General features: G+C 49.0%; 1 protein-coding gene across 3 annotated transcripts in view; it reads left to right on the forward strand.

The window, feature by feature from the left end:
• LOC130358177 (gastrula zinc finger protein XlCGF26.1-like) overlaps positions 1-24,932 on the forward strand; it is a 56,219-nt gene that overhangs the window by 29,222 nt on the left and 2,065 nt on the right. For all 3 annotated transcript variants that reach the window (XM_056561049.1, XM_056561046.1, XM_056561047.1), the window contains 3 exons: positions 13,488-13,611; positions 13,726-13,823; positions 23,634-23,691. In XM_056561049.1, the coding sequence (XP_056417024.1) occupies positions 13,488-13,611; positions 13,726-13,823; positions 23,634-23,691 (280 nt within the window). The remainder of the gene's footprint in view (positions 1-13,487; positions 13,612-13,725; positions 13,824-23,633; positions 23,692-24,932) is intronic.

Here is a 24,932-nt window from a genome sequence, read left to right on the forward strand (position 1 = left end):
GGGTCTGGTGATGATTAGAGAGGTGACACTGCTGGGACATTATACAGTAATGGAGGAGTCTGGTGATGACTGGAGAGGTGACACTGCTGGGACATTATACAGTAATGGAGGGGTCTGGTGATGACTGGAGAGGTGACACTGCTGGGACATTATACAGTAATGGAGGGGTCTGGTGATGACTGGAGAGGTGACACTGCTGGGACATTATACAGTAATGGAGGGGTCTGGTGATGACTGGAGAGGTGACACTGCTGGGACATTATACAGTAATGGAGGGGTCTGGTGATGACTCGAGAGTTGACACTGCTGGGACATTATACAGTAATGGAGGGTCTGGTGATGACTCGAGAGGTGACACTGCTGGGACATTATACAGTAATGGAGGGGTCTGGTGATGACTCGAGAGGTGACACTGCTGGGACATTATACAGTAATGGAGGGGTCTGGTGATGACTGGAGAGGTGACACTGCTGGACATTATACAGTAATGGAGGGGTCTGGTGATGACTGGAGAGGTGACACTGCTGGGACATTATACAGTAATGGAGGGGTCTGGTGATGATTAGAGAGGTGACACTGCTGGGACATTATACAGTAATGGAGGGGTCTGGTGATGACTCGAGAGGTGACACTGCTGGGACATTATACAGTAATGGAGGGGTCTGGTGATGACTGGAGAGGTGACCCTGCTGAGACATTATACAGTAATGGAGGAGTCTGGTGATGACTGGAGAGGTGACACTGCTTGGACATTATACAGTAATGGAGGAGTCTGGTGATGATTAGAGAGGTGACACTGCTGGGACATTATACAGTAATGGAGGGGTCTGGTGATGACTGGAGAGGTGACACTGCTGGGACATTATACAGTAATGGAGGGGTCTGGTGATGATTAGAGAGGTGACACTGCTTGGACATTATACAGTAATGGAGGAGTCTGGTGATGATTAGAGAGGTGACACTGCTGGGACATTATACAGTAATGGAGGGGTCTGGTGATGACTGGAGAGGTGACACTGCTAGGACATTATACAGTAATGGAGGGGTCTGGTGATGATTAGAGAGGTGACACTGCTTGGACATTATACAGTAATGGAGGAGTCTGGTGATGATTAGAGAGGTGACACTCCTGGGACATTATACAGTAATGGAGGGGTCTGGTGATGACTGGAGAGGTGACACTGCTAGGACATTATACAGTAATGGAGGGGTCTGGTGATGATTAGAGAGGTGACACTGCTGGGACATTATACAGTAATGGAGGGGTCTGGTGATGACTGGAGAGGTGACACTGCTAGGACATTATACAGTAATGGAGGGGTCTGGTGATGATTAGAGAGGTGACACTGCTGGGACATTATACAGTAATGGAGGGGTCTGGTAATGATTGGAGAGGTGACACTGCTGGGACATTATACAGTAATGGAGGGGTCTGGTGATGACTCGAGAGGTGACACTGCTGGGACATTATACAGTAATGGAGGAGTCTGGTGATGACTGGAGAGGTGACACTGCTGGGACATTATACAGTAATGGAGGGGTCTGGTGATGACTGGAGAGGTGACACTGCTGGGACATTATACAGTAATGGAGGAGTCTGGTGATGACTGGAGAGGTGACACTGCTTGGATATTATACAGTAATGGAGGAGTCTGGTGATGATTAGAGAGGTGACACTGCTGGGACATTATACAGTAATGGAGGGGTCTGGTGATGACTGGAGAGGTGACACTGCTGGGACATTATACAGTAATGGAGGGGTCTGGTGATGATTGGAGAGGTGACACTGCTTGGACATTATACAGTAATGGAGGAGTCTGGTGATGATTAGAGAGGTGACACTGCTTGGACATTATACAGTAATGGAGGGGTCTGGTGATGACTGGAGAGGTGACACTGCTGGGACATTATATAGTAATGGAGGGGTCTGGTGATGACTGGAGAGGTGACACTGCTGGACATTATACAGTAATGGAGGGGTCTGGTGATGATTAGAGAGGTGACACTGCTGGGACATTATACAGTAATGGGGGGGGTCTGGTGATCATTAGAGAGGTGACACTGCTGGGACATTATACAGTAATGGAGGGGTCTGGTGATGACTGGAGAGGTGACCCTGCTGGGACATTATACAGTAATGGAGGGACCTGGTGATGACTGGAGAGGTGACAGTGCTGGGACATTATATAGTAATGGAGGGGTCTGGTGATGATTAGAGAGGTGACACTGCTGGGACATTATACAATAATGAAGGGGTCTGGTGATGACTGGAGAGGTGACACTGCTAGGACATTATACAGTAATAGAGGGGTCTGGTGATGACTGGAGAGGTGACACTGCTGGGACATTATACAGTAATGGAGGGGTCTGGTGATGATTAGAGAGGTGACACTGCTGGGACATTATACAGTAATGGAGGGGTCTGGTGATGACTGGAGAGGTGACACTGCTGGGACATTATACAGTAATGGAGGGGTCTGGTGATGACTCGAGAGTTGACACTGCTGGGACATTATACAGTAATGGAGGGTCTGGTGATGACTCGAGAGGTGACACTGCTGGGACATTATACAGTAATGGAGGGGTCTGGTGATGACTGGAGAGGTGACACTGCTGGGACATTATACAGTAATGGAGGGGTCTGGTGATGACTGGAGAGGTGACACTGCTGGACTTTATACAGTAATGGAGGGGTCTGGTGATGACTGGAGAGGTGACACTGCTGGGACATTATACAGTAATGGAGGGGTCTGGTGATGATTAGAGAGGTGACACTGCTGGGACATTATACAGTAATGGAGGGGTCTGGTGATGATTAGAGAGGTGACACTGCTGGGACATTATACAGTAATGGAGGGGTCTGGTGATGACTGGAGAGGTGACACTGCTGGGACATTATACAGTAATGGAGGGGTCTGGTGATGACTGGAGAGGTGACACTGCTGGGACATTATACAGTAATGGAGGGGTCTGGTGATGATTAGAGAGGTGACACTGCTGGGACATTATACAGTAATGGAGGAGTCTGGTGATGACTGGAGAGGTGACACTGCTGGGACATTATACAGTAATGGAGGGGTCTGGTGATGACTGGAGAGGTGACACTGCTGGGACATTATACAGTAATGGAGGGGTCTGGTGATGACTGGAGAGGTGACACTGCTGGGACATTATACAGTAATGGAGGGGTCTGGTGATGACTGGAGAGGTGACACTGCTGGGACATTATACAGTAATGGAGGGGTCTGGTGATGACTCGAGAGTTGACACTGCTGGGACATTATACAGTAATGGAGGGTCTGGTGATGACTCGAGAGGTGACACTGCTGGGACATTATACAGTAATGGAGGGGTCTGGTGATGACTCGAGAGGTGACACTGCTGGGACATTATACAGTAATGGAGGGGTCTGGTGATGACTGGAGAGGTGACACTGCTGGACATTATACAGTAATGGAGGGGTCTGGTGATGACTGGAGAGGTGACACTGCTGGGACATTATACAGTAATGGAGGGGTCTGGTGATGATTAGAGAGGTGACACTGCTGGGACATTATACAGTAATGGAGGGGTCTGGTGATGACTCGAGAGGTGACACTGCTGGGACATTATACAGTAATGGAGGGGTCTGGTGATGACTGGAGAGGTGACCCTGCTGAGACATTATACAGTAATGGAGGAGTCTGGTGATGACTGGAGAGGTGACACTGCTTGGACATTATACAGTAATGGAGGAGTCTGGTGATGATTAGAGAGGTGACACTGCTGGGACATTATACAGTAATGGAGGGGTCTGGTGATGACTGGAGAGGTGACACTGCTGGGACATTATACAGTAATGGAGGGGTCTGGTGATGATTAGAGAGGTGACACTGCTTGGACATTATACAGTAATGGAGGAGTCTGGTGATGATTAGAGAGGTGACACTGCTGGGACATTATACAGTAATGGAGGGGTCTGGTGATGACTGGAGAGGTGACACTGCTAGGACATTATACAGTAATGGAGGGGTCTGGTGATGATTAGAGAGGTGACACTGCTTGGACATTATACAGTAATGGAGGAGTCTGGTGATGATTAGAGAGGTGACACTCCTGGGACATTATACAGTAATGGAGGGGTCTGGTGATGACTGGAGAGGTGACACTGCTAGGACATTATACAGTAATGGAGGGGTCTGGTGATGATTAGAGAGGTGACACTGCTGGGACATTATACAGTAATGGAGGGGTCTGGTGATGACTGGAGAGGTGACACTGCTAGGACATTATACAGTAATGGAGGGGTCTGGTGATGATTAGAGAGGTGACACTGCTGGGACATTATACAGTAATGGAGGGGTCTGGTAATGATTGGAGAGGTGACACTGCTGGGACATTATACAGTAATGGAGGGGTCTGGTGATGACTCGAGAGGTGACACTGCTGGGACATTATACAGTAATGGAGGAGTCTGGTGATGACTGGAGAGGTGACACTGCTGGGACATTATACAGTAATGGAGGGGTCTGGTGATGACTGGAGAGGTGACACTGCTGGGACATTATACAGTAATGGAGGAGTCTGGTGATGACTGGAGAGGTGACACTGCTTGGATATTATACAGTAATGGAGGAGTCTGGTGATGATTAGAGAGGTGACACTGCTGGGACATTATACAGTAATGGAGGGGTCTGGTGATGACTGGAGAGGTGACACTGCTGGGACATTATACAGTAATGGAGGGGTCTGGTGATGATTGGAGAGGTGACACTGCTTGGACATTATACAGTAATGGAGGAGTCTGGTGATGATTAGAGAGGTGACACTGCTTGGACATTATACAGTAATGGAGGGGTCTGGTGATGACTGGAGAGGTGACACTGCTGGGACATTATATAGTAATGGAGGGGTCTGGTGATGACTGGAGAGGTGACACTGCTGGACATTATACAGTAATGGAGGGGTCTGGTGATGATTAGAGAGGTGACACTGCTGGGACATTATACAGTAATGGGGGGGGGTCTGGTGATCATTAGAGAGGTGACACTGCTGGGACATTATACAGTAATGGAGGGGTCTGGTGATGACTGGAGAGGTGACCCTGCTGGGACATTATACAGTAATGGAGGGACCTGGTGATGACTGGAGAGGTGACAGTGCTGGGACATTATATAGTAATGGAGGGGTCTGGTGATGATTAGAGAGGTGACACTGCTGGGACATTATACAATAATGAAGGGGTCTGGTGATGACTGGAGAGGTGACACTGCTAGGACATTATACAGTAATAGAGGGGTCTGGTGATGACTGGAGAGGTGACACTGCTGGGACATTATATAGTAATGGAGGGGTCTGGTGATGACTGGAGAGGTGACACTGCTGGACATAATACAGTAATGGAGGGGTCTGGTGATGATTGGAGAGGTGACACTGCTGGGACATTATACAGTAATGGAGGGGTCTGGTGATGACTGGAGAGGTGACACTGCTGGGACATTATACAGTAATGGAGGGGTCTGGTGATGACTGGAGAGGTGACACTGCTGGGACATTATACAGTAATGGTGGGGTCTGGTGATGATTAGAGAGGTGACACTGCTGGGACATTATACAGTAATGGAGGGGTCTGGTGATGACTGGAGAGGTGACACTGCTGGGACATTATACAGTAATGGAGGGGTCTGGTGATGATTAGAGAGGTGACACTGCTGGGACATTATACAGTAATGGAGGGGTCTGGTGATGACTGGAGAGGTGATATTGCTGGGACATTATACAGTAATGGAGGGGTCTGGTGATGACTGGAGAGGTGACACTGCTGGGACATTATAAAGTAATGGAGGGGTCTGGTGATGATTAGAGAGGTGACACTGCTGGGACATTATACAGTAATGGGGGGTCTTTTGATGATTAGAGAGGTGACACTGCTGGGACATTATACAGTAATGGAGGGGTCTGGTGATGACTGGAGAGGTGACACTGCTGGGACATTATACAGTAATGGAGGGGTCTGGTGATGATTACAGAGGTGACACTGCTTGGACATTATACAGTAATGGGGGGTCTGGTGATGATTAGAGAGGTGACACTGCTGGGACATTATACAGTAATGGAGGGGTCTGGTGATGACTGGAGAGGTGACACTGCTGGGACATTATACAGTAATGGAGGGGTCTGGTGATGACTGGAGAGGTGACACTGCTGGGACATAATATAGTAATGGAGGGGTCTGGTGATGACTGGAGAGGTGACACTGCTGGGACATTATATAGTAATGGAGGGGTCTGGTGATGACTGGAGAGGTGACACTGCTGGACATTATACAGTAATGGAGGGGTCTGGTGATGATTAGAGAGGTGACACTGCTGGGACATTATACAGTAATGGGGGGGGGTCTGGTGATCATTAGAGAGGTGACACTGCTGGGACATTATACAGTAATGGAGGGGTCTGGTGATGACTGGAGAGGTGACACTGCTGGGACATTATACAGTAATGGGGGGGTCTGGTGATCATTAGAGAGGTGACACTGCTGGGACATTATACAGTAATGGAGGGGTCTGGTGATGACTGGAGAGGTAACACTGCTGGGACATTATACAGTAATGGAGGGGTCTGGTGATGACTGGAGAGGTGACACTGCTGGGACATTATACAGTAATGGAGGGGTCTGGTGATGATTAGAGAGTTGACACTGCTGGGACATTATACAGTAATGGAGGGGTCTGGTGATGATTAGAGAGGTGACACTGCTGGGACATTATACAGTAATGGAGGGGTCTGGTGGTGATTAGAGAGTTGACACTGCTGGGACACTATACAGTAATGGAGGGGTCTGGTGATGATTAGAGAGGTGACACTGCTGGGACATTATACAGTAATGCTGGGGTCTGGTGATGATTAGAGAGGTTACACTGCTGGGACATTATACAGTAATGGAGGGGTCTGGTGATGACTGGAGAGGTGACACTGCTGGGACATTATACAGTAATGGAGGGGTCTGGTGATGAGTGGAGAGGTGACACTGCTGGGACATTATACAGTAATGGAGGGGTCTGGTGATGACTGGAGAGGTGACACTGCTGGGACATTATACAGTAATGGAGGGGTCTGGTGATGACTGGAGAAGTGACACTTCTGGGACATTATATAGTAATGGAGGGGTCTGGTGATGATTAGAGAGGTGACACTGCTGGGACATTATACAGTAATGGAGGGGTCTGGTGATGACTCGAGAGGTGACACTGCTGGGACATTATACAGTAATGGAGGGGTCTGGTGATGATTAGAGAGGTGACACTGCTGGGACATTATACAGTAATGGAGGGGTCTGGTGATGACTGGAGAGGTGACACTGCTGGACATTATACGGTAATGGAGGGGTCTGGTGATGACTGGAGAGGTGACACTGCTGGACTTTATACAGTAATGGAGGGGTCTGGTGATGACTGGAGAGTTGACACAGCTGGGACATTATACAGTAATGGAGGGGTCTGGTGATGATTAGAGAGGTGACACTGCTTGGACATTATACAGTAATGGAGGGGTCTGGTGATGATTACAGAGGTGACACTGCTGGGACACTATACAGTAATGGAGGGGTCTGGTGATGATTAGAGAGGTGACACTGCTGGGACATTATACAGTAATGGAGGGGTCTGGTGATGACTGGAGAGGTGATATTGCTGGGACATTATACAGTAATGGAGGGGTCTGGTGATGACTGGAGAGGTGACACTGCTGGGACATTATAAAGTAATGGAGGGGTCTGGTGATGATTAGAGAGGTGACACTGCTGGGACATTATACAGTAATGGGGGGTCTGGTGATGATTAGAGAGGTGACACTGCTGGGACATTATACAGTAATGGAGGGGTCTGGTGATGACTGGAGAGGTGACACTGCTGGGACATTATACAGTAATGGAGGGGTCTGGTGATGATTACAGAGGTGACACTGCTTGGACATTATACAGTAATGGAGGGGTCTGGTGATGACTGGAGAGGTGACACTGCTGGGACATTATATAGTAATGGAGGGGTCTGGTGATGACTGGAGAGGTGACACTGCTGGACATTATACAGTAATGGAGGGGTCTGGTGATGATTAGAGAGGTGACACTGCTGGGCCATTATACAGTAATGGAGGAGTCTGGTGATGAGAGGTGACACTGCTGGGACATTATACAGTAATGGAGGGGTCTGGTGATGACTGGAGAGGTGACACTGCTGGGACATTATACAGTAATGGGGGGGGGGGGGGTCTGGTGATCATTAGAGAGGTGACACTGCTGGGACATTATACAGTAATGGAGGGGTCTGGTGATGACTGGAGAGGTAACACTGCTGGGACATTATACAGTAATGGAGGGGTCTGATGATGACTGGAGAGGTGACACTGCTGGGACATTATACAGTAATGGAGGGGTCTGGTGATGATTAGAGAGGTGACACTGCTGGGACATTATACAGTAATGGAGGGGTCTGGTGATGATTAGAGAGGTGACACTGCTGGGACATTATACAGTAATGGAGGGGTCTGGTGGTGATTAGAGAGGTGACACTGCTGGGACACTATACAGTAATGGAGGGGTCTGGTGATGATTAGAGAGGTGACACTGCTGGGACATTATACAGTAATGCTGGGGTCTGGTGATGATTAGAGAGGTTACACTGCTGGGACATTATACAGTAATGGAGGGGTCTGGTGATGACTGGAGAGGTGACACTGCTGGGACATTATACAGTAATGGAGGGGTCTGGTGATGTCTGGAGAGGTGACACTGCTGGGACATTATACAGTAATGGAGGGGTCTGGTGATGACTGGAGAAGTGACACTTCTGGGACATTATATAGTAATGGAGGGGTCTGGTGATGATTAGAGAGGTGACACTGCTGGGACATTATACAGTAATGGAGGGGTCTGGTGATGACTCGAGAGGTGACACTGCTGGGACATTATACAGTAATGGAGGGGTCTGGTGATGATTAGAGAGGTGACACTGCTGGGACATTATACAGTAATGGAGGGGTCTGGTGATGACTGGAGAGGTGACACTGCTGGACATTATACGGTAATGGAGGGGTCTGGTGATGACTGGAGAGGTGACACTGCTGGACTTTATACAGTAATGGAGGGGTCTGGTGATGACTGGAGAGTTGACACAGCTGGGACATTATACAGTAATGGAGGGGTCTGGTGATGATTAGAGAGGTGACACTGCTGGGACATTATACAGTAAAGGAGGGGTCTGGTGATGATTACAGAGGTGACACTGCTGGGACACTATACAGTAATGGAGGGGTCTGGTGATGATTAGAGAGGTGACACTGCTGGGACATTATACAGTAATGGAGGGGTCTGGTGATGACTGGAGAGGTGACACTGCTGGGACATGATACAGTAATTGAGGGGTCTGATGATGACTGGAGAGGTGACACTGCTGGGACATTATACAGTAATGGAGGGGTCTGGTGATGATTAGAGAGGTTACACTGCTGGGACATTATACAGTAATGGAGGGGTCTGGTGATGACTGGAGAGGTGACACTGCTGTGACATTATACAGTACTGGAGGGGTCTGGTGATGAGAGGTGACACTGCTGGGACATTATACAGTAATGGAGGGGTCTGGTGATGACTGGAGAAGTGACACTGCTGGGACATTATATAGTAATGGAGGGGTCTGGTGATGATTAGAGAGGTGACACTGCTGGGACATTATACAGTAATGGAGGGGTCTGGTGATGACTCGAGAGGTGACACTGCTGGGACATTATACAGTAATGGAGGGGTCTGGTGATGATTAGAGAGGTGACACTGCTGGGACATTATACAGTAATGGAGGGGTCTGGTGATGACTGGAGAGGTGACACTGCTGGGACATTATACAGTAATGGAGGGGTCTGGTGATGACTGGAGAGGTGACACTGCTGGACTTTATACAGTAATGGAGGGGTCTGGTGATGACTGGAGAGGTGACACTGCTGGGACATTATACAGTAATGGAGGGGTCTGGTGATGACTGGAGAGGTGACACTGCTGGGACATTATACAGTAATGGAGGGGTCTGGTGATGACTGGAGAGGTGACACTGCTGGACATTATACGGTAATGGAGGGGTCTGGTGATGACTGGAGAGGTGACACTGCTGGACTTTATACAGTAATGGAGGGGTCTGGTGATGACTGGAGAGTTGACACAGCTGGGACATTATACAGTAATGGAGGGGTCTGGTGATGATTAGAGAGGTGACACTGCTGGGACATTATACAGTAAAGGAGGGGTCTGGTGATGATTACAGAGGTGACACTGCTGGGACACTATACAGTAATGGAGGGGTCTGGTGATGATTAGAGAGGTGACACTGCTGGGACATTATACAGTAATGGAGGGGTCTGGTGATGACTGGAGAGGTGACACTGCTGGGACATGATACAGTAATTGAGGGGTCTGATGATGACTGGAGAGGTGACACTGCTGGGACATTATACAGTAATGGAGGGGTCTGGTGATGATTAGAGAGGTTACACTGCTGGGACATTATACAGTAATGGAGGGGTCTGGTGATGACTGGAGAGGTGACACTGCTGTGACATTATACAGTACTGGAGGGGTCTGGTGATGAGAGGTGACACTGCTGGGACATTATACAGTAATGGAGGGGTCTGGTGATGACTGGAGAAGTGACACTGCTGGGACATTATATAGTAATGGAGGAGGGTCTGGTGATGATGATTAGAGAGGTGACACTGCTGGGACATTATCACAGTAATGGAGGGGTCTGGTGATGACTCGAGAGGTGACACTGCTGGGACATTATACAGTAATGGAGGGGTCTGGTGATGATTAGAGAGGTGACACTGCTGGGACATTATACAGTAATGGAGGGGGTCTGGTGATGACTGGAGAGGTGACACTGCTGGGACATTATACAGTAATGGAGGGGTCTGGTGATGACTGGAGAGGTGACACTGCTGGACTTTATACAGTAATGGAGGGGTCTGGTGATGACTGGAGAGGTGACACTGCTGGGACATTATACAGTAATGGATGGGTCTGGTGATGATTAGAGAGGTGACACTGCTGGACATTATACAGTAATGGAGGGGTCTGGTGATGATTAGAGAGGGTGACACTGCTGGGACATTATACAGTAATGGAGGGGTCTGGTGATGACTGGAGAGGTGACACTGCTGGGACATTATACAGTAATGGAGGGGTCTGGTGATGACTGGAGAGGTGACACTGCTGGGACATTATACAGTAATGGAGGGGTCTGGTGATGATTAGAGAGGTGACACTGCTGGGACATTATACAGTAATGGAGGAGTCTGGTGATGACTGGAGAGGTGACACTGCTGGGACATTATACAGTAATGGAGGGGTCTGGTGATGACTGGAGAGGTGACACTGCTGGGACATTATACAGTAATGGAGGGGTCTGGTGATGACTGGAGAGGTGACACTGCTGGGACATTATACAGTAATGGAGGGGTCTGGTGATGACTGGAGAGGTGACACTGCTGGGACATTATAGAGTAATGGAGGGGTCTGGTGATGACTCGAGAGTTGACACTGCTGGGACATTATACAGTAATGGAGGGTCTGGTGATGACTCGAGAGGTGACACTGCTGGGACATTATACAGTAATGGAGGGGTCTGGTGATGACTGGAGAGGTGACACTGCTGGGACATTATACAGTAATGGAGGGGTCTGGTGATGACTGGAGAGGTGACACTGCTGGACATTATACAGTAATGGAGGGGTCTGGTGATGACTGGAGAGGTGACACTGCTGGGACATTATACAGTAATGGAGGGGTCTGGTGATGATTAGAGAGGTGACACTGCTGGGACATTATACAGTAATGGAGGGGTCTGGTGATGACTCGAGAGGTGACACTGCTGGGACATTATACAGTAATGGAGGGGTCTGGTGATGACTGGAGAGGTGACCCTGCTGAGACATTATACAGTAATGGAGGAGTCTGGTGATGACTGGAGAGGTGACACTGCTTGGACATTATACAGTAATGGAGGAGTCTGGTGATGATTAGAGAGGTGACACTGCTGGGACATTATACAGTAATGGAGGGGTCTGGTGATGACTGGAGAGGTGACACTGCTGGGACATTATACAGTAATGGAGGGGTCTGGTGATGATTAGAGAGGTGACACTGCTTGGACATTATACAGTAATGGAGGAGTCTGGTGATGATTAGAGAGGTGACACTGCTGGGACATTATACAGTAATGGAGGGGTCTGGTGATGACTGGAGAGGTGACACTGCTAGGACATTATACAGTAATGGAGGGGTCTGGTGATGATTAGAGAGGTGACACTGCTGGGACATTATACAGTAATGGAGGGGTCTGGTGATGACTGGAGAGGTGACACTGCTAGGACATTATACAGTAATGGAGGGGTCTGGTGATGATTAGAGAGGTGACACTGCTGGGACATTATACAGTAATGGAGGGGTCTGGTAATGATTGGAGAGGTGACACTGCTGGGACATTATACAGTAATGGAGGGGTCTGGTGATGACTCGAGAGGTGACACTGCTGGGACATTATACAGTAATGGAGGAGTCTGGTGATGACTGGAGAGGTGACACTGCTGGGACATTATACAGTAATGGAGGGGTCTGGTGATGACTGGAGAGGTGACACTGCTGGGACATTATACAGTAATGGAGGAGTCTGGTGATGACTGGAGAGGTGACACTGCTTGGATATTATACAGTAATGGAGGAGTCTGGTGATGATTAGAGAGGTGACACTGCTGGGACATTATACAGTAATGGAGGGGTCTGGTGATGACTGGAGAGGTGACACTGCTGGGACATTATACAGTAATGGAGGGGTCTGGTGATGATTGGAGAGGTGACACTGCTTGGACATTATACAGTAATGGAGGAGTCTGGTGATGATTAGAGAGGTGACACTGCTGGGACATTATACAGTAATGGAGGGGTCTGGTGATGACTGGAGAGGTGACACTGCTAGGACATTATACAGTAATGGAGGGGTCTGGTGATGATTAGAGAGGTGACACTGCTGGGACATTATACAGTAATGGAGGGGTCTGGTGATGACTGGAGAGGTGACACTGCTGGGACATTATACAGTAATGGAGGAGTCTGGTGATGACTGGAGAGGTGACACTGCTGGACATTATACAGTAATGGAGGGGTCTGGTGATGACTGGAGAGGTGACACTGCTGGGACATTATACAGTAATGGAGGGGTCTGGTGATGATTAGAGAGGTGACACTGCTGGGACATTATACAGTAATGGAGGGGTCTGGTGATGATTAGAGAGGTGACACTGCTGGGACATTATACAGTAATGGAGGGGTCTGGTGATGATTAGAGAGGTGACACTGCTGGGACATTATACAGTAATGGAGGGGTCTGGTAATGATTGGAGAGGTGACACTGCTGGGACATTATACAGTAATGGAGGGGTCTGGTGATGACTGTATCATTATGTGTCAGGTTCCTATAAGGTGTCAGGACGTCACTGTCTATTTCTCCATGGAGGAGTGGGAGTATGTAGAAGGACACAAGGATCGGTACCAGGACATCATGATGGGGGATCACCGGCCCCTCCCATCACCAGGTAAGAGGAGACCTTCCTGATTATAGAGGAGACCAGGGGTCAGGGTCACTTAGACCCCCATCATGTGATCATCACATATACAATGTATTCAGTCACTGTGTATATTTCCTATAGACGGGTCCGGTCAGAGGAATCCACCAGAGAGATGTCCCCGTCCTCTATATCCCCAGGATTGTCCAGAGGAGACGCAGAATGTCCCCCCGGATCATCAGGTAGATGAGATTCCTGTAAATCCTCTATAGATTGATGTCATGGAGCTTTCTATCCCAGCAGTGGAGGAGACATCTATGGGGTCCTGGTGTTGGCTGTGGTCGCTCCTGGATACAAATGGTTTCTGGTTATATACAGTCTTGTGATAAACCTCCATCTCCTCTTATATCCTCTTGGTAGATATCATGGGGTATATATATAGAGATATCAGCACAATGCCAGTCAGCTGCTTGTAAAGCTGAGAGAACATCATGTGTAGAGTCAGGACACATACATTTTGGATATAATCTTCTCTTTTTGGCCTTAGATTTCTTTGTCCTCTCTGATCAGCCGTAACATTATTATTCCCCCTCCTGCTGCCCAAATCGCTCTGACTATTGAATCATGGACTCCACAAGACGTCTGTTGGGCCCTAAAGTATCTGGCACCAAGACACCATGAGCTCTTTGTCGTGTTCCTCATCCCTGAACAATGGCTGCAGTGTGGTCAGGGGAGGGGAGGGCAGGGGCATTATCCTAAGGGGCAGGGGCCGCTGCCATTGGGGTGATGGGGGTTTGATCTACAATGTTTAGGTGAGTAATATCCACATGATGCCAGAACCAGGCCTCCAGCAGAACATTGCCCATCACACTGCCCCGCCATATTGTCTTCTTCCCATAGTGCATCCTGGTGCCATCTCTTCCCCTGGTAAGTGACGCACCCGGCCGTCCCCATATAGGGAAATGTCATCTATCAGACCCGGTGCCGACAACATTGCTTCATGGTCCGGTTGTGATGCTCAATATGGACATTTTCTGGCGGACAAGGTACTGACCCATCTATGGCCAAGTAGCCCCATGGGAGGCGCTGCCGTTCTCTGTGTGATCTGACGTCTTTTTATCACATTCAGTATTTTCTGCTACATTGTCTCTTCTGCGGGATTGTACTCCACATTTTAACTCAGTGTTTCCCAACCAGGGTGCCTCCAGCTGTTGCAAAACTACAACTCCCCTCATGGGATTTGTAGTTTAGCAACATCTTAAAGGGGTACTCCGGAGCTTACACATCTTATCCCCTATCCAAAGGATAAGGGATAAGATGCCTGATCGCAGGAGTCCCGCAGCTGGGGAAGCCCGGGATCATGCACGGGGCACCCTGTTTGTAATCAGTCCCCGGAGCGTGTTCGCTCCGGGTCTGATTACGGTCAACCGCAGGGCCGGCAACCCATTACAAATGGGGTTCCCCGTGCATGATCCCGGGCGTCCCCAGCTGCGGGACTCCCGCGATCAGGCATCTTATCCCCTATCCTTTGGATAGGGGATAAGATGTGTAAGCACCGGAGTACCCCTTTAAGGCTGTTGTCATGCAATGGTGATCTCCTATACTGGATACCAACTCACTTTACGGCCGGTGTCCAGTATGCTGCAAAATGCGGAGTAATCTGTCTGCAGAAAGATAGATGACCCCTAGTGGTGGCTATTTTCATTTTTTAGTAAAAATTTTTTTTTTTTTAAATAAACGTATATTGAAAAAAGTCATCTTATCAGTAGTACTACAAAATATAAAAAGTTTTTCATAATGACAGTGCCTCTTTAAGTGAGAACACAACACATGATTTCCAATAAGTAAACATTACTAACCCCTTAAAGGGGTACTCCGGTGGAAAACATTTTTATTTATTTTTTTTATTTTAAATCAACTGCTGCCAGATTTCTTCTATTAAAATTACTTCTGTTAAAAAATCTTTACCCTTCCAGCACTTATTAGCAGCTGTTTGCTACAGAGGAAATTCTTTTCTTTTTGAATTTCTTTTTTGTCTTGTCCACAGTGCTCTCTGCTGCAACCTCTGTCCGTGTCAGGAACTGTCCAGAGCAAATCCCCATAGCAAACCTATGCTGCTCTGGACAGTTCCTGATATGGACAGAGGTGTCAGCAGAGAGCACTGTGGACAAGACAAAAAAGAAATTAAAAAAATAAAAGAATTTCCTCTGTAGCATACAGCTGCTAATAATTACTGAAAGGATTGAGATTTTTAAATAGAAGTCATTTACAAATCTGTTTAACTTTCTGGAACCAGTTCATTTTAAAAAAAATAAATAAAAAAAAGTTTTCCACCGGAGTACCCCTTTAAGGGGGACATTTCCTGTTGGAGTTCCCTCCTTCCAACTACAAGACCCAGGATCCCTTATTTGTAAGTGTGAGGTCGATTTTCTCCCTCCCACACATCAGTCACCCCACCCATTGAAGCACGGCTAAGCTATGTGTGCTGATGCTCAATATGGACATTTTCTGGCGGACAAGGTACTGACCCGTCTGTGGCCAAGTAGCCCCATGGGAGGCGCTGCCGTGCTCTGTGTGATCTGACGTATTTCTATCACATTCAGCATTTCCAGTATTTACTTCTACATTGTCTCTTCTGCAGGATTGGACTCCACATTCTAACTCAGTGTTTCCCAACCAGCGTGCCTTCAGCTGTTGCTAAACTACAACTCCCAGCATGCCCAGACAGTCGAAGGCTGTCTGGGCATGCTGGGAGTTGTAGTCTTGCAACAGCTGGAGGAACACTGGTTGGAAAACACTGTTCTAACTCATACACCCGCCAACACATCTGAGTATTCGGCACTGATGGCTCTGTCATCCGTTCACTGTTCGTCCTTTCTTGGGCCACTTTTGGTAGGTACTAACCCCTGCATACTGGGATCATCACATGCCGTTAAAATTTGGCCCTTATTAAAGGAGTACTCTGGTGGAAAACATATTTCTCTATCGGCTCCATTGGGGGACACAGACCGTGGGTGTATGCTGCTGTCTCTAGGAGGTGTGACACTATGGTAATAAAAAAAAAGGTCAGCTCCTCCCAGCAGGATATACCCGCCTTCAGGCTCTGAGCTAGTCAGTTTAAGCTTAGTGTCTGAAGGAGGTGGACGGGGTCTGGTTTGCTCTACACCAGGTCTTCTGTTTTTTTATTTTCCTAGTATAGGGACGTGTTAGTTTTTTATTCCTTTTCTTTTCTGTTTTCAGGTGGGGGACTCGGGGACTGCGGTTCCCTGTTTCCCCATTGCGAGTAAGGGGGCACAGACATTGCGTATATGCGCTGTTAACCCCCTCTCGCCAACGGTCAGCGTCTGGGTTGGTACCTCATATTTCCGGGTCCCCCTTTTTCTCTGCTCGCCTCGCTCGCGCATAGCAGCCAGGTGTGATGCAGGGACGAAAAGCTGTTTGAAGACTTCACTGAAGACTCCATTAGGTAAGTTCTTCTGACTGAGGTAATTACTTCCTCCCTTTTTTTCTCCATAGGTACGGACTCGCATCCTCTGGAGACCCCCTGTTTTGGCCCACCTTCAGTTTATGGGGCTTGATTATACACGGGCTGCACTTAATGCTGGGGGAGCAGCGACACCTGAGGGGGCATGTATTATAAGGCACCTTACTTCATGGGACATGTTATGGAGCACTTTACTATGTTATGTGTATGTGTGTTGGTGCAACTACTCCAGCGCCTTATATGCGGCTGTCAGCCGCGGCGCTGCTTCGGGTCGGGCGCTCTCAGTGCCGGCTTACTTTCGTTATGCCTGCAGCGCCTTATACGCGGCTGACAGCCGCGGCGCTGCTACGAGCCGGGCGCTTACTTTCACTTTCGCCGGCAGCCTCTGCCAGCGTTTTGGCTGCCCGCTCTATTCCCCCGAGCGCATATGCGGCTAGGCAGGTGCACTCAGGACAAGAAGCGGGCGCCATGACAGTTCTTCTTCAGCCGGCCTGTAGCTCCGCCCACTGGGCTGGGAGCTCTCGGAGGTGCGAAGCAGCGTCCTATCAGCGCCGTGGGTGCGATTTTCTATGTGTAGGGGTCGGTTACTGTGTGCCTTGCTTCAGGCACGCCCCTCCCTCCCTATTGGCTGGCCTGTTCAGTCTATCTGGCTGCACGGAGCGAGTTCTCCTCACTCCAGCTGACAGGGGACACAGATCAGGGTGAGAAAGTTCCTGTCTTCTTTTTTCCCCACATTATGTCCGTACTCAGGGCTGTTCCTCCCTCTAAACAGAAACCTGGAAATTCAGTGACTTACTATATCTGTAAGCACTGTAATACCAAGATGCATGGCTCCGCTGAGCCCGCTTGCCCTGCCTGCTCCACTGCTCCCCCAGACCCCCTGGTGCCCCCTGATGCCCCTTTGGTCCCGGTGGGTTCAGCCGCTCCTCCAGCCTGGGTTTCTTCCCTGACCCAGTATATGGCTGACTTGACCCAAGTCTCCCGTTCGGTGGCTGAGGCCTCCCGGGAAATGGTGTCCGCCTTGAAGGGGTCTTCCCTGCGCAGGACCTCTGAGAGGGCCCGCTATTCGTCTCCTCGTACTTCACGCTCTCACAAGCGTGCTAGGGGTGCCTCGTCTGACTCTTCCATTGAGTCTTCAGATAGACGTGAACGTTCCCCTCGCGGGTCCCGCCCCCCTATCATCTGGGCACAAACGTTGCTCCTCCAGAGGACGTTCTCGGAGTCGCCGCTCTGCCACGCCAGAGCCGCGTACCTGGTCTGGGTCGCCACCCTCCAGGACTGCCTCTACTCATTTACATTCCCCTGGTGAACTAGTGGACGAGGCTTTCGAACCGGCATCTGACTCAGAGGACCGCTCGGACTCAATTGCAACGGTGAACTCATTGGTGACAGCCATAAGAGACACCTTCCACTTAGAGGACCCAGGATCTTCGGATGTCTATCCAGAAGTATCCTTTCATCGTACTAAGCCAGCACCTCAAAGGTTCAGCCCTCACGCTGACTTTGACGACATTCTGGAATCCGCATGGAAACATCCAGACAAGAGATTCCCGGGAATCAAGACAATTCAAGAACGTTATCCATTTGACATGGACTTTGTCGCTAAGGTGGCTTCCCCTCCCTCGGTGGATCCACCAATCTCCCGGATCTCTTAAGGCGGCTACACTGCCTCTGGCAGATGCCGCTGCCTTCAAGGATCCCGCGGACAAGAAGGTAGAATCCTTAGCGAAGTTCGCTTCTGTAGCAGCTGGCTCTTCTCTTCTTCCCATCTTCGCCTCGACATGGGTGTCCAAGGCCCTGTCGGAGTGGTGCCAAAAGCTCCATCAGGATATCTTAGCGGGATACCCCCCCAGAGGATCTATCTGCTCTGGCTCTCCGATGCGCTAAAGCTGGGGACTTTCTGTGCGCAGCTTCCATGCAGTCAGCCCGTTGTTCTGCCTTTGCTGTGGGTCACCTAGCGGCCCTCCGCCGCTCTATGCGGCTTAAAGCTTGGAATGCAGATGCCGCTTCCAAAAGGTCTCTCACTGAGCTTCCCTTTACAGGCGGCCGTCTTTTTGGCAAACGCCTTGAAGAGATTATCTCTGAGGCAACGGGAGGTAAGAGTTCCTTGTTACCTCAAAATAAAGCCCGCCCTACTTCCCAAAGGAAATCATTTTCCTTTCGGACCTCTGGCCCCAGTAAAGGGTCCGGGCAGGTGCCCTCCCGGGACAAGAAGGCTCCCTTGTTCCGGGCACGCCCGTCTTGGAAGTCGGACTCCAACCGCTCTGGCCGTTTTGCGCCCTAATCGGGCAACGCAAACCCACTTCTGCATGAAGTGAGGCCCCCACCCGCGGTTTCTTTTCGGGTGGGAGGTCGTCTCTTGTTTTTCCGATACATCTGCACCTCACACATTCAGGACTCTTGGGTCAGGGACGTGGTGTCCAATGGTTACCGGATCGAATTCGCCTCCGTTGCAAGGGATCGCTTTTTTTCGATCCCGGGCCCCCCGGTCTCCTCTTCTGGCGAAGCAATTTCGAGTGGCTCTCCAGTCTCTGCTTCTCCAGGGGGTTATCGTCCCCGTCCCTCCAGGGGAACATTTTCGGGGTTTCTATTCAAATCTTTTTGTGGTCCCCAAGAAGGACGGTTCTGTATGACCAATCCTAGACCTCAAGCTTCTCCTTCTCATCTGCCACTTCCGAATGGAATCCGTTCGGTGGTGGCGTCCCTGGAACAAGGGGAGTTCCTTTCATCGGTGGACATCAAGGATGCCTACCTCCATGTGCCAATATTTCCGGGCCATCATCGGTACCTCCGCTTTGCGGTTCCAGAGGGGCACTTTCAATTCGTAGCCCTCCCCTTTGGTCTAGCCACGGTTCCTCGGGTCTTTACAGATCCTTGCGCCAGTGATGGGCTTGTTATGGTCGAGGGGTATCTTGGTGATACCCTATCTGGACGACCTTCTCATCAAGGCTCCAACCAGAGCCCAGACTCTGGACGTCACTCTCCACACTCTGACTCGCTTCGGGTGGATGGTCAACCGGGACAAGTCAGTCCTCTGTCCTACCCAGTCTCTAACCTTTCTGGGACTTCGATTCGACGCGGCCTCTGCCCGAATTTGTCTTCCGTCTGGCGCTCCGGGCGGGGGTCCGCTCCCTTCGGACCCAGGTATCAGTCTCCATCTGCACTTGTATGGAAGTCCTGGGTCGGATGGTGGCAACTATGGAGGCCGTACCCTTTGCCCAGTTTCATTACCGCCCCTTCAACTGGCGATTCTCTCTCGATGGAACAGGTCTCCTCGGTCCCTCGATCGTCAGATTGTTCTCCCTCTCAGGGTCCGTCAGTCTCTGCTCTGGTGGCTCCGCTCCCCACCCCCTTCTTCTCCAAGGGCGGTCCTTTCTTCCCCTTCACTGGCAGGTTGTTATAACGGATGCCAGCCTGTCGGGCTGGGGCGGCGTGTTCAGGGACTGGACGGTTCAGGGGCTCTGGTCTCCCCAGGAGACCCTTCTTCCGATAAACATATTGGAATTATGGGCGATTCTTCTTTGTCTTCTTCATTGGGAGTCCCGTCCTGTCCGCGTTCAGTCGGACAACGCCATGACCGTGGCATACATAAATCGACAGGGCGGCACTCGCAGCTTGGCAGCCATGGCCGCGGTGACCAAGATTCTCACCTGGGCGGAGAACAAGGTTCCGGCCATTTCGGCGATTCACATTCCGGGAGTGCTCAACAGGGAAGCGGACTTCCTCAGTCGGTCCTCACCCGATCCCGCGAGTGGTCTCTTCATCCGGAGGTCTTCATGCAGCTCTGCGACCTCTGGGGCATTCCGGACGTGGACCTCTTCGCGTCCCGGCACAATCGGAAAATTCTTCCGTTTGTGTCCAAGTCCCGGGACCCTCAGGCTCTAGCCGTGGACGCCCTAGTGATTCCTTGGGCGGGGTTCGCCCTCCCTTATCTGTTCCCTCCTCTTCCGCTCCTTCCCAGGGTGCTGAGGAAGCCCAAGGCAGAGGACGTCCCCGCCATTCTGGTAGCTCCAGATTGGCCCCGAAGGTCGTGGTACGCCGACGTAGTCAGGCTCCTGGACGACGCACCTCTGCGCCTTTCGCTCCGCCCGGATCTACTCTCTCAGGGTCCTCTTTGCCACCCCAATTTACAGTCGCTGCATTTGACAGTGTGGAGGTTGAGACCGCGGTTTAGAGGGCCAGCGGGTTCTCTTCCCAAGTCATTCACACCATGCTCAAGGCTCGTAAGCCCTCCTCCGCAAGAATTTACCACCGTACTTGGCGGTCTTATTTTCGTTGGTGTGAAGCTCAGGACTTCTCCCCGTTGACCTTCTCGGTTCCCCGTCTTCTCTCCTTTTTGCAGTCGGGGTTGGAACTGGGGTTGTCTCTCAGTTCCCTTAAAGGTCAGGTTTCGGCCCTTACTGTTCTTTTCCAGCGGCCCCTGGCTTCTAATCCTCATGTCCGGACTTTCCTGCAAGGAGTGGCGCACACTGTTCCTCCTTATCGGTCACCTTCTCCCCCTTGGGACTTGAATTTGGTTCTGAGTGCCCTCCAGGGTGCACCCTTGGAGCCCCTTAGAGAGGTGTCTCTCCGCCTCCTTTCTTGGAAAGTTGCGTTTCTTGTGGCTATCACCTCCATCCGAAGGGTGTCGGAATTGGCAGCTCTTTCCTGCTGTTCTCCGTTTCTGGTGATCCACCAGGACAAGGTCGTTTTCCGTCCAGATCCTTCCTTTTTACCTAAGGTGGTCTCGGCCTTTCATCTCAATGAGGACATTGTCCTCCTGTCTTTTTGTCCTGCTCCCTCTCATCCTAAGGAGCGCTTACTACACAAGCTGGATGTAGTTTGGGCTGTTCGGTCTTATCTCTCCATCACTTCTTCGTTTCGTCAGTGTGATTCCATTTTCGTCCTTACGGAAGGTCGTCGTAAGGGACAACCTGCTTCCAAGGCTACCATTTCTCAGTGGATTCGGTCCGCCATTTCGGAAGCCTATCGCTGTAAGGGGAAGATTCCTCCTTTCAGGGTTGTGGCTCATTACACCCGTTCTGTTGGGGCATCCTGGGCTCTCCAGAATAGAGCCTCGGCCTCGCAGATTTGCAAGGCGGCTACCTGGTCATCTTTGCACACTTTCTTGAGGTTTTCCTGAGTTCATACTTCGCATCGGCTGATGCTAGTCTGGGCCGTAAAGTGTTCAGGGGGCAGTGCATCGGCCGTCTGCCTGATTACTTATCTGCCCACCCAAGGGACGGCTTTGGTACGTCCCACGGTCTATGTCCCCCAATGGAGCCGATAGAGAAAAGGAGAATTTTTAACACTTACCGTAAAATCTCTTTCTCGAAGGATCCATTGGGGGACACAGCTCCCGCCCTTTTTGGGTTTTTCCTTTGGTTCTCTGTCCGAGGGTGTGTTCAGTTATGTTTTTTCTTCTGGTTCTCGGACAGTTTGGGGTTTTTCTTTGACCTATTGGTCTCCTCCTATTGCTCCTGAACTTAAACTGACTAGCTCAGAGCCTGAAGGCGGGTATATCCTGCTGGGAGGAGCTGACTTTTTTATTACCATAGTGTCACACCTCCTAGACACAGCAGCATACACCCACGGTCTGTGTCCCCCAATGGATCCTCCGAGAAAGAGATTTTACGGTAAGTGTTAAAAAATCTCCTTTTTTTTTTTAAATCAACTGGTGCCAGAAAGTTAAACAGATTTGTTAATGACTTCTATTAAAAAAATCTTCACCCTTCCAGTACTTTTTAGCAGCTGTATGCTACAGAGAAAATTCTTTTCTTTTTGAATTTCTTTTTTGTATCCACAGTTCTCTCTGCTGACACCTCTGTCCGTGTCAGGAACTGTCCAGAGCAGGAGAAAATCCCCATAGCAAACATACGCTGCTCTGGACAGTTCCTGACACTGACAGAGGTGTCAGCAGAGAGCACTGTGGACAAGACCAAAAAGAAATTCAAAAAGAAAAGAATTTCCTCTTTAGCATACAGCTGCTAAAAAGTACTGGAAGGGTAAAGATTTTTAAGAGAAGTAATTAACAATTCTGTTTAACTTTCTGGCCCCAGTTGATTTAAAAAATTTTTTTTTCCACCGGAGTACCCCTTTAAAGTCACTCCTCTTATTACCGTTATCTATTAGCTATAACCTCAAAAACGGTGGTTCATGTAACACCTCAGGTACTAAGATATTCAAGATCCTATAGGTGAGAAGACTCAGCATTTGGACTGTGATAAGGAGGAGGATCAGGTGGAGGACATGACGGCTGTGTTGGCGGTGGTAGTAATGGTACTAGTAGTCCTGCTGGTGGGTAGAGGGGCAAATTTTAAAAGATCATCAATATGTAAAATATTTGGATGAATGTTGTTCCCATCATATTACTAATTGAGAAGATCCTTCTCCTCTTAGGGGCAGGTGGTTCTGACCTCTTAGGGGTTTTTGACATTCACTTGAATATAAGATATAATATAACATATATATAAATATATATATATATATATATATATATATATATATATATATATATATATATATACACTGCTCAAAAGATAAAGGGAACACTAAGATATAAAATATATTTATTTTTTACATCTTGCAGAAAAGTGATTGTAGGACGACGAGTGAACATGAAAACCCCATATCGGAGTCAGTGAATGGTAGGAGCCTCTCCTTAATCTTGTGTTTTATATTGTTCTTATAAAGTCCAGATGGAGTTTACCTGAAATGTTCTGGTGTATAACTTGTGTCCATAGAGATAGATCTGGAGGAGAGGTGTATAACTACTATATATATCCTGATCCCATAGAGATAGCAGCAGTATACAGACAGAGCTGGAGGGGAGGTGTATAACTACTTTATATCCTGATCCCATAGAGATAGATCTGGAGGAGAGGTGTATAACTACTATATATATCCTGATCCCATAGAGATAGCAGCAGTATACAGATAGAGCTGGAGGAGAGGTGTATAACTACTATATATATCCTGATCCCATAGAGATAGCAACAGTATACAGATAGAGCTGGAGGAGAGGTGTATAACTACTATATATATCCTGATCCCATAGAGATAGCAGCAGTATACAGATAGAGCTGGAGGAGAGGTGTATAACTACTATATATATCCTGATCCCATAGAGATAGCAACAGTATACAGATAGTCCTACAGGGGAGGTGTATAACTAGTATATATCCTAATCCCATAGAGATAGCAGCAGTATACAGATAGTCCTGGAGGGGAGGTGTATGACTACTATATATCCTAATCCAATTGAGATAGAGCTGGATTGGAGGTGTATAACTACTATATATCCTGATCCCATAGAGATAGCAGCAGTATACAGACAGAGCTGGATGGGAGGTGTATAACTACTTTATATCCTGATCCCATAGAGATAGATCTGGAGGAGAGGTGTATAACTACTATATATATCCTGATCCCATAGAGATAGCAGCAGTATACAGATAGAGCTGGAGGAGAGGTGTATAACTACTATATATATCCTGATCCCATAGAGATAGCAGCAGTATACAGATAGAGCTGGAGGAGAGGTGTATAACTACTATATATCCTGATCCCATAGAGATAGCAGCAGTATACAGATAGAGCTGGAGGAGAGGTGTATAACTACTATATATATCCTGATCCCATAGAGATAGCAGCAGCAGTATACATATAGAGCTGGAGGGAAGGTGTATAACTACTCTATATATTTTGATCCCATAGAGATGGCAGCAGCAGTATACAGATAGAGCTGGAGGGAAGGTGTATAACTACTATATATCCTGATCCCATAGCGATAGCAGCAGCAGTATACAGATAGAACTGGAAGGGATCTGGGAGCTACCAGAGAGGCAATGTCCTCCTGTACATCACAGGAATTCAGCTGACACATTTT

The sequence above is a fragment of the Hyla sarda genome, chromosome 2 (genome assembly GCF_029499605.1).
Source record: "Hyla sarda isolate aHylSar1 chromosome 2, aHylSar1.hap1, whole genome shotgun sequence".
In the NCBI taxonomy this organism is placed as follows: domain Eukaryota; kingdom Metazoa; phylum Chordata; class Amphibia; order Anura; family Hylidae; genus Hyla; species Hyla sarda.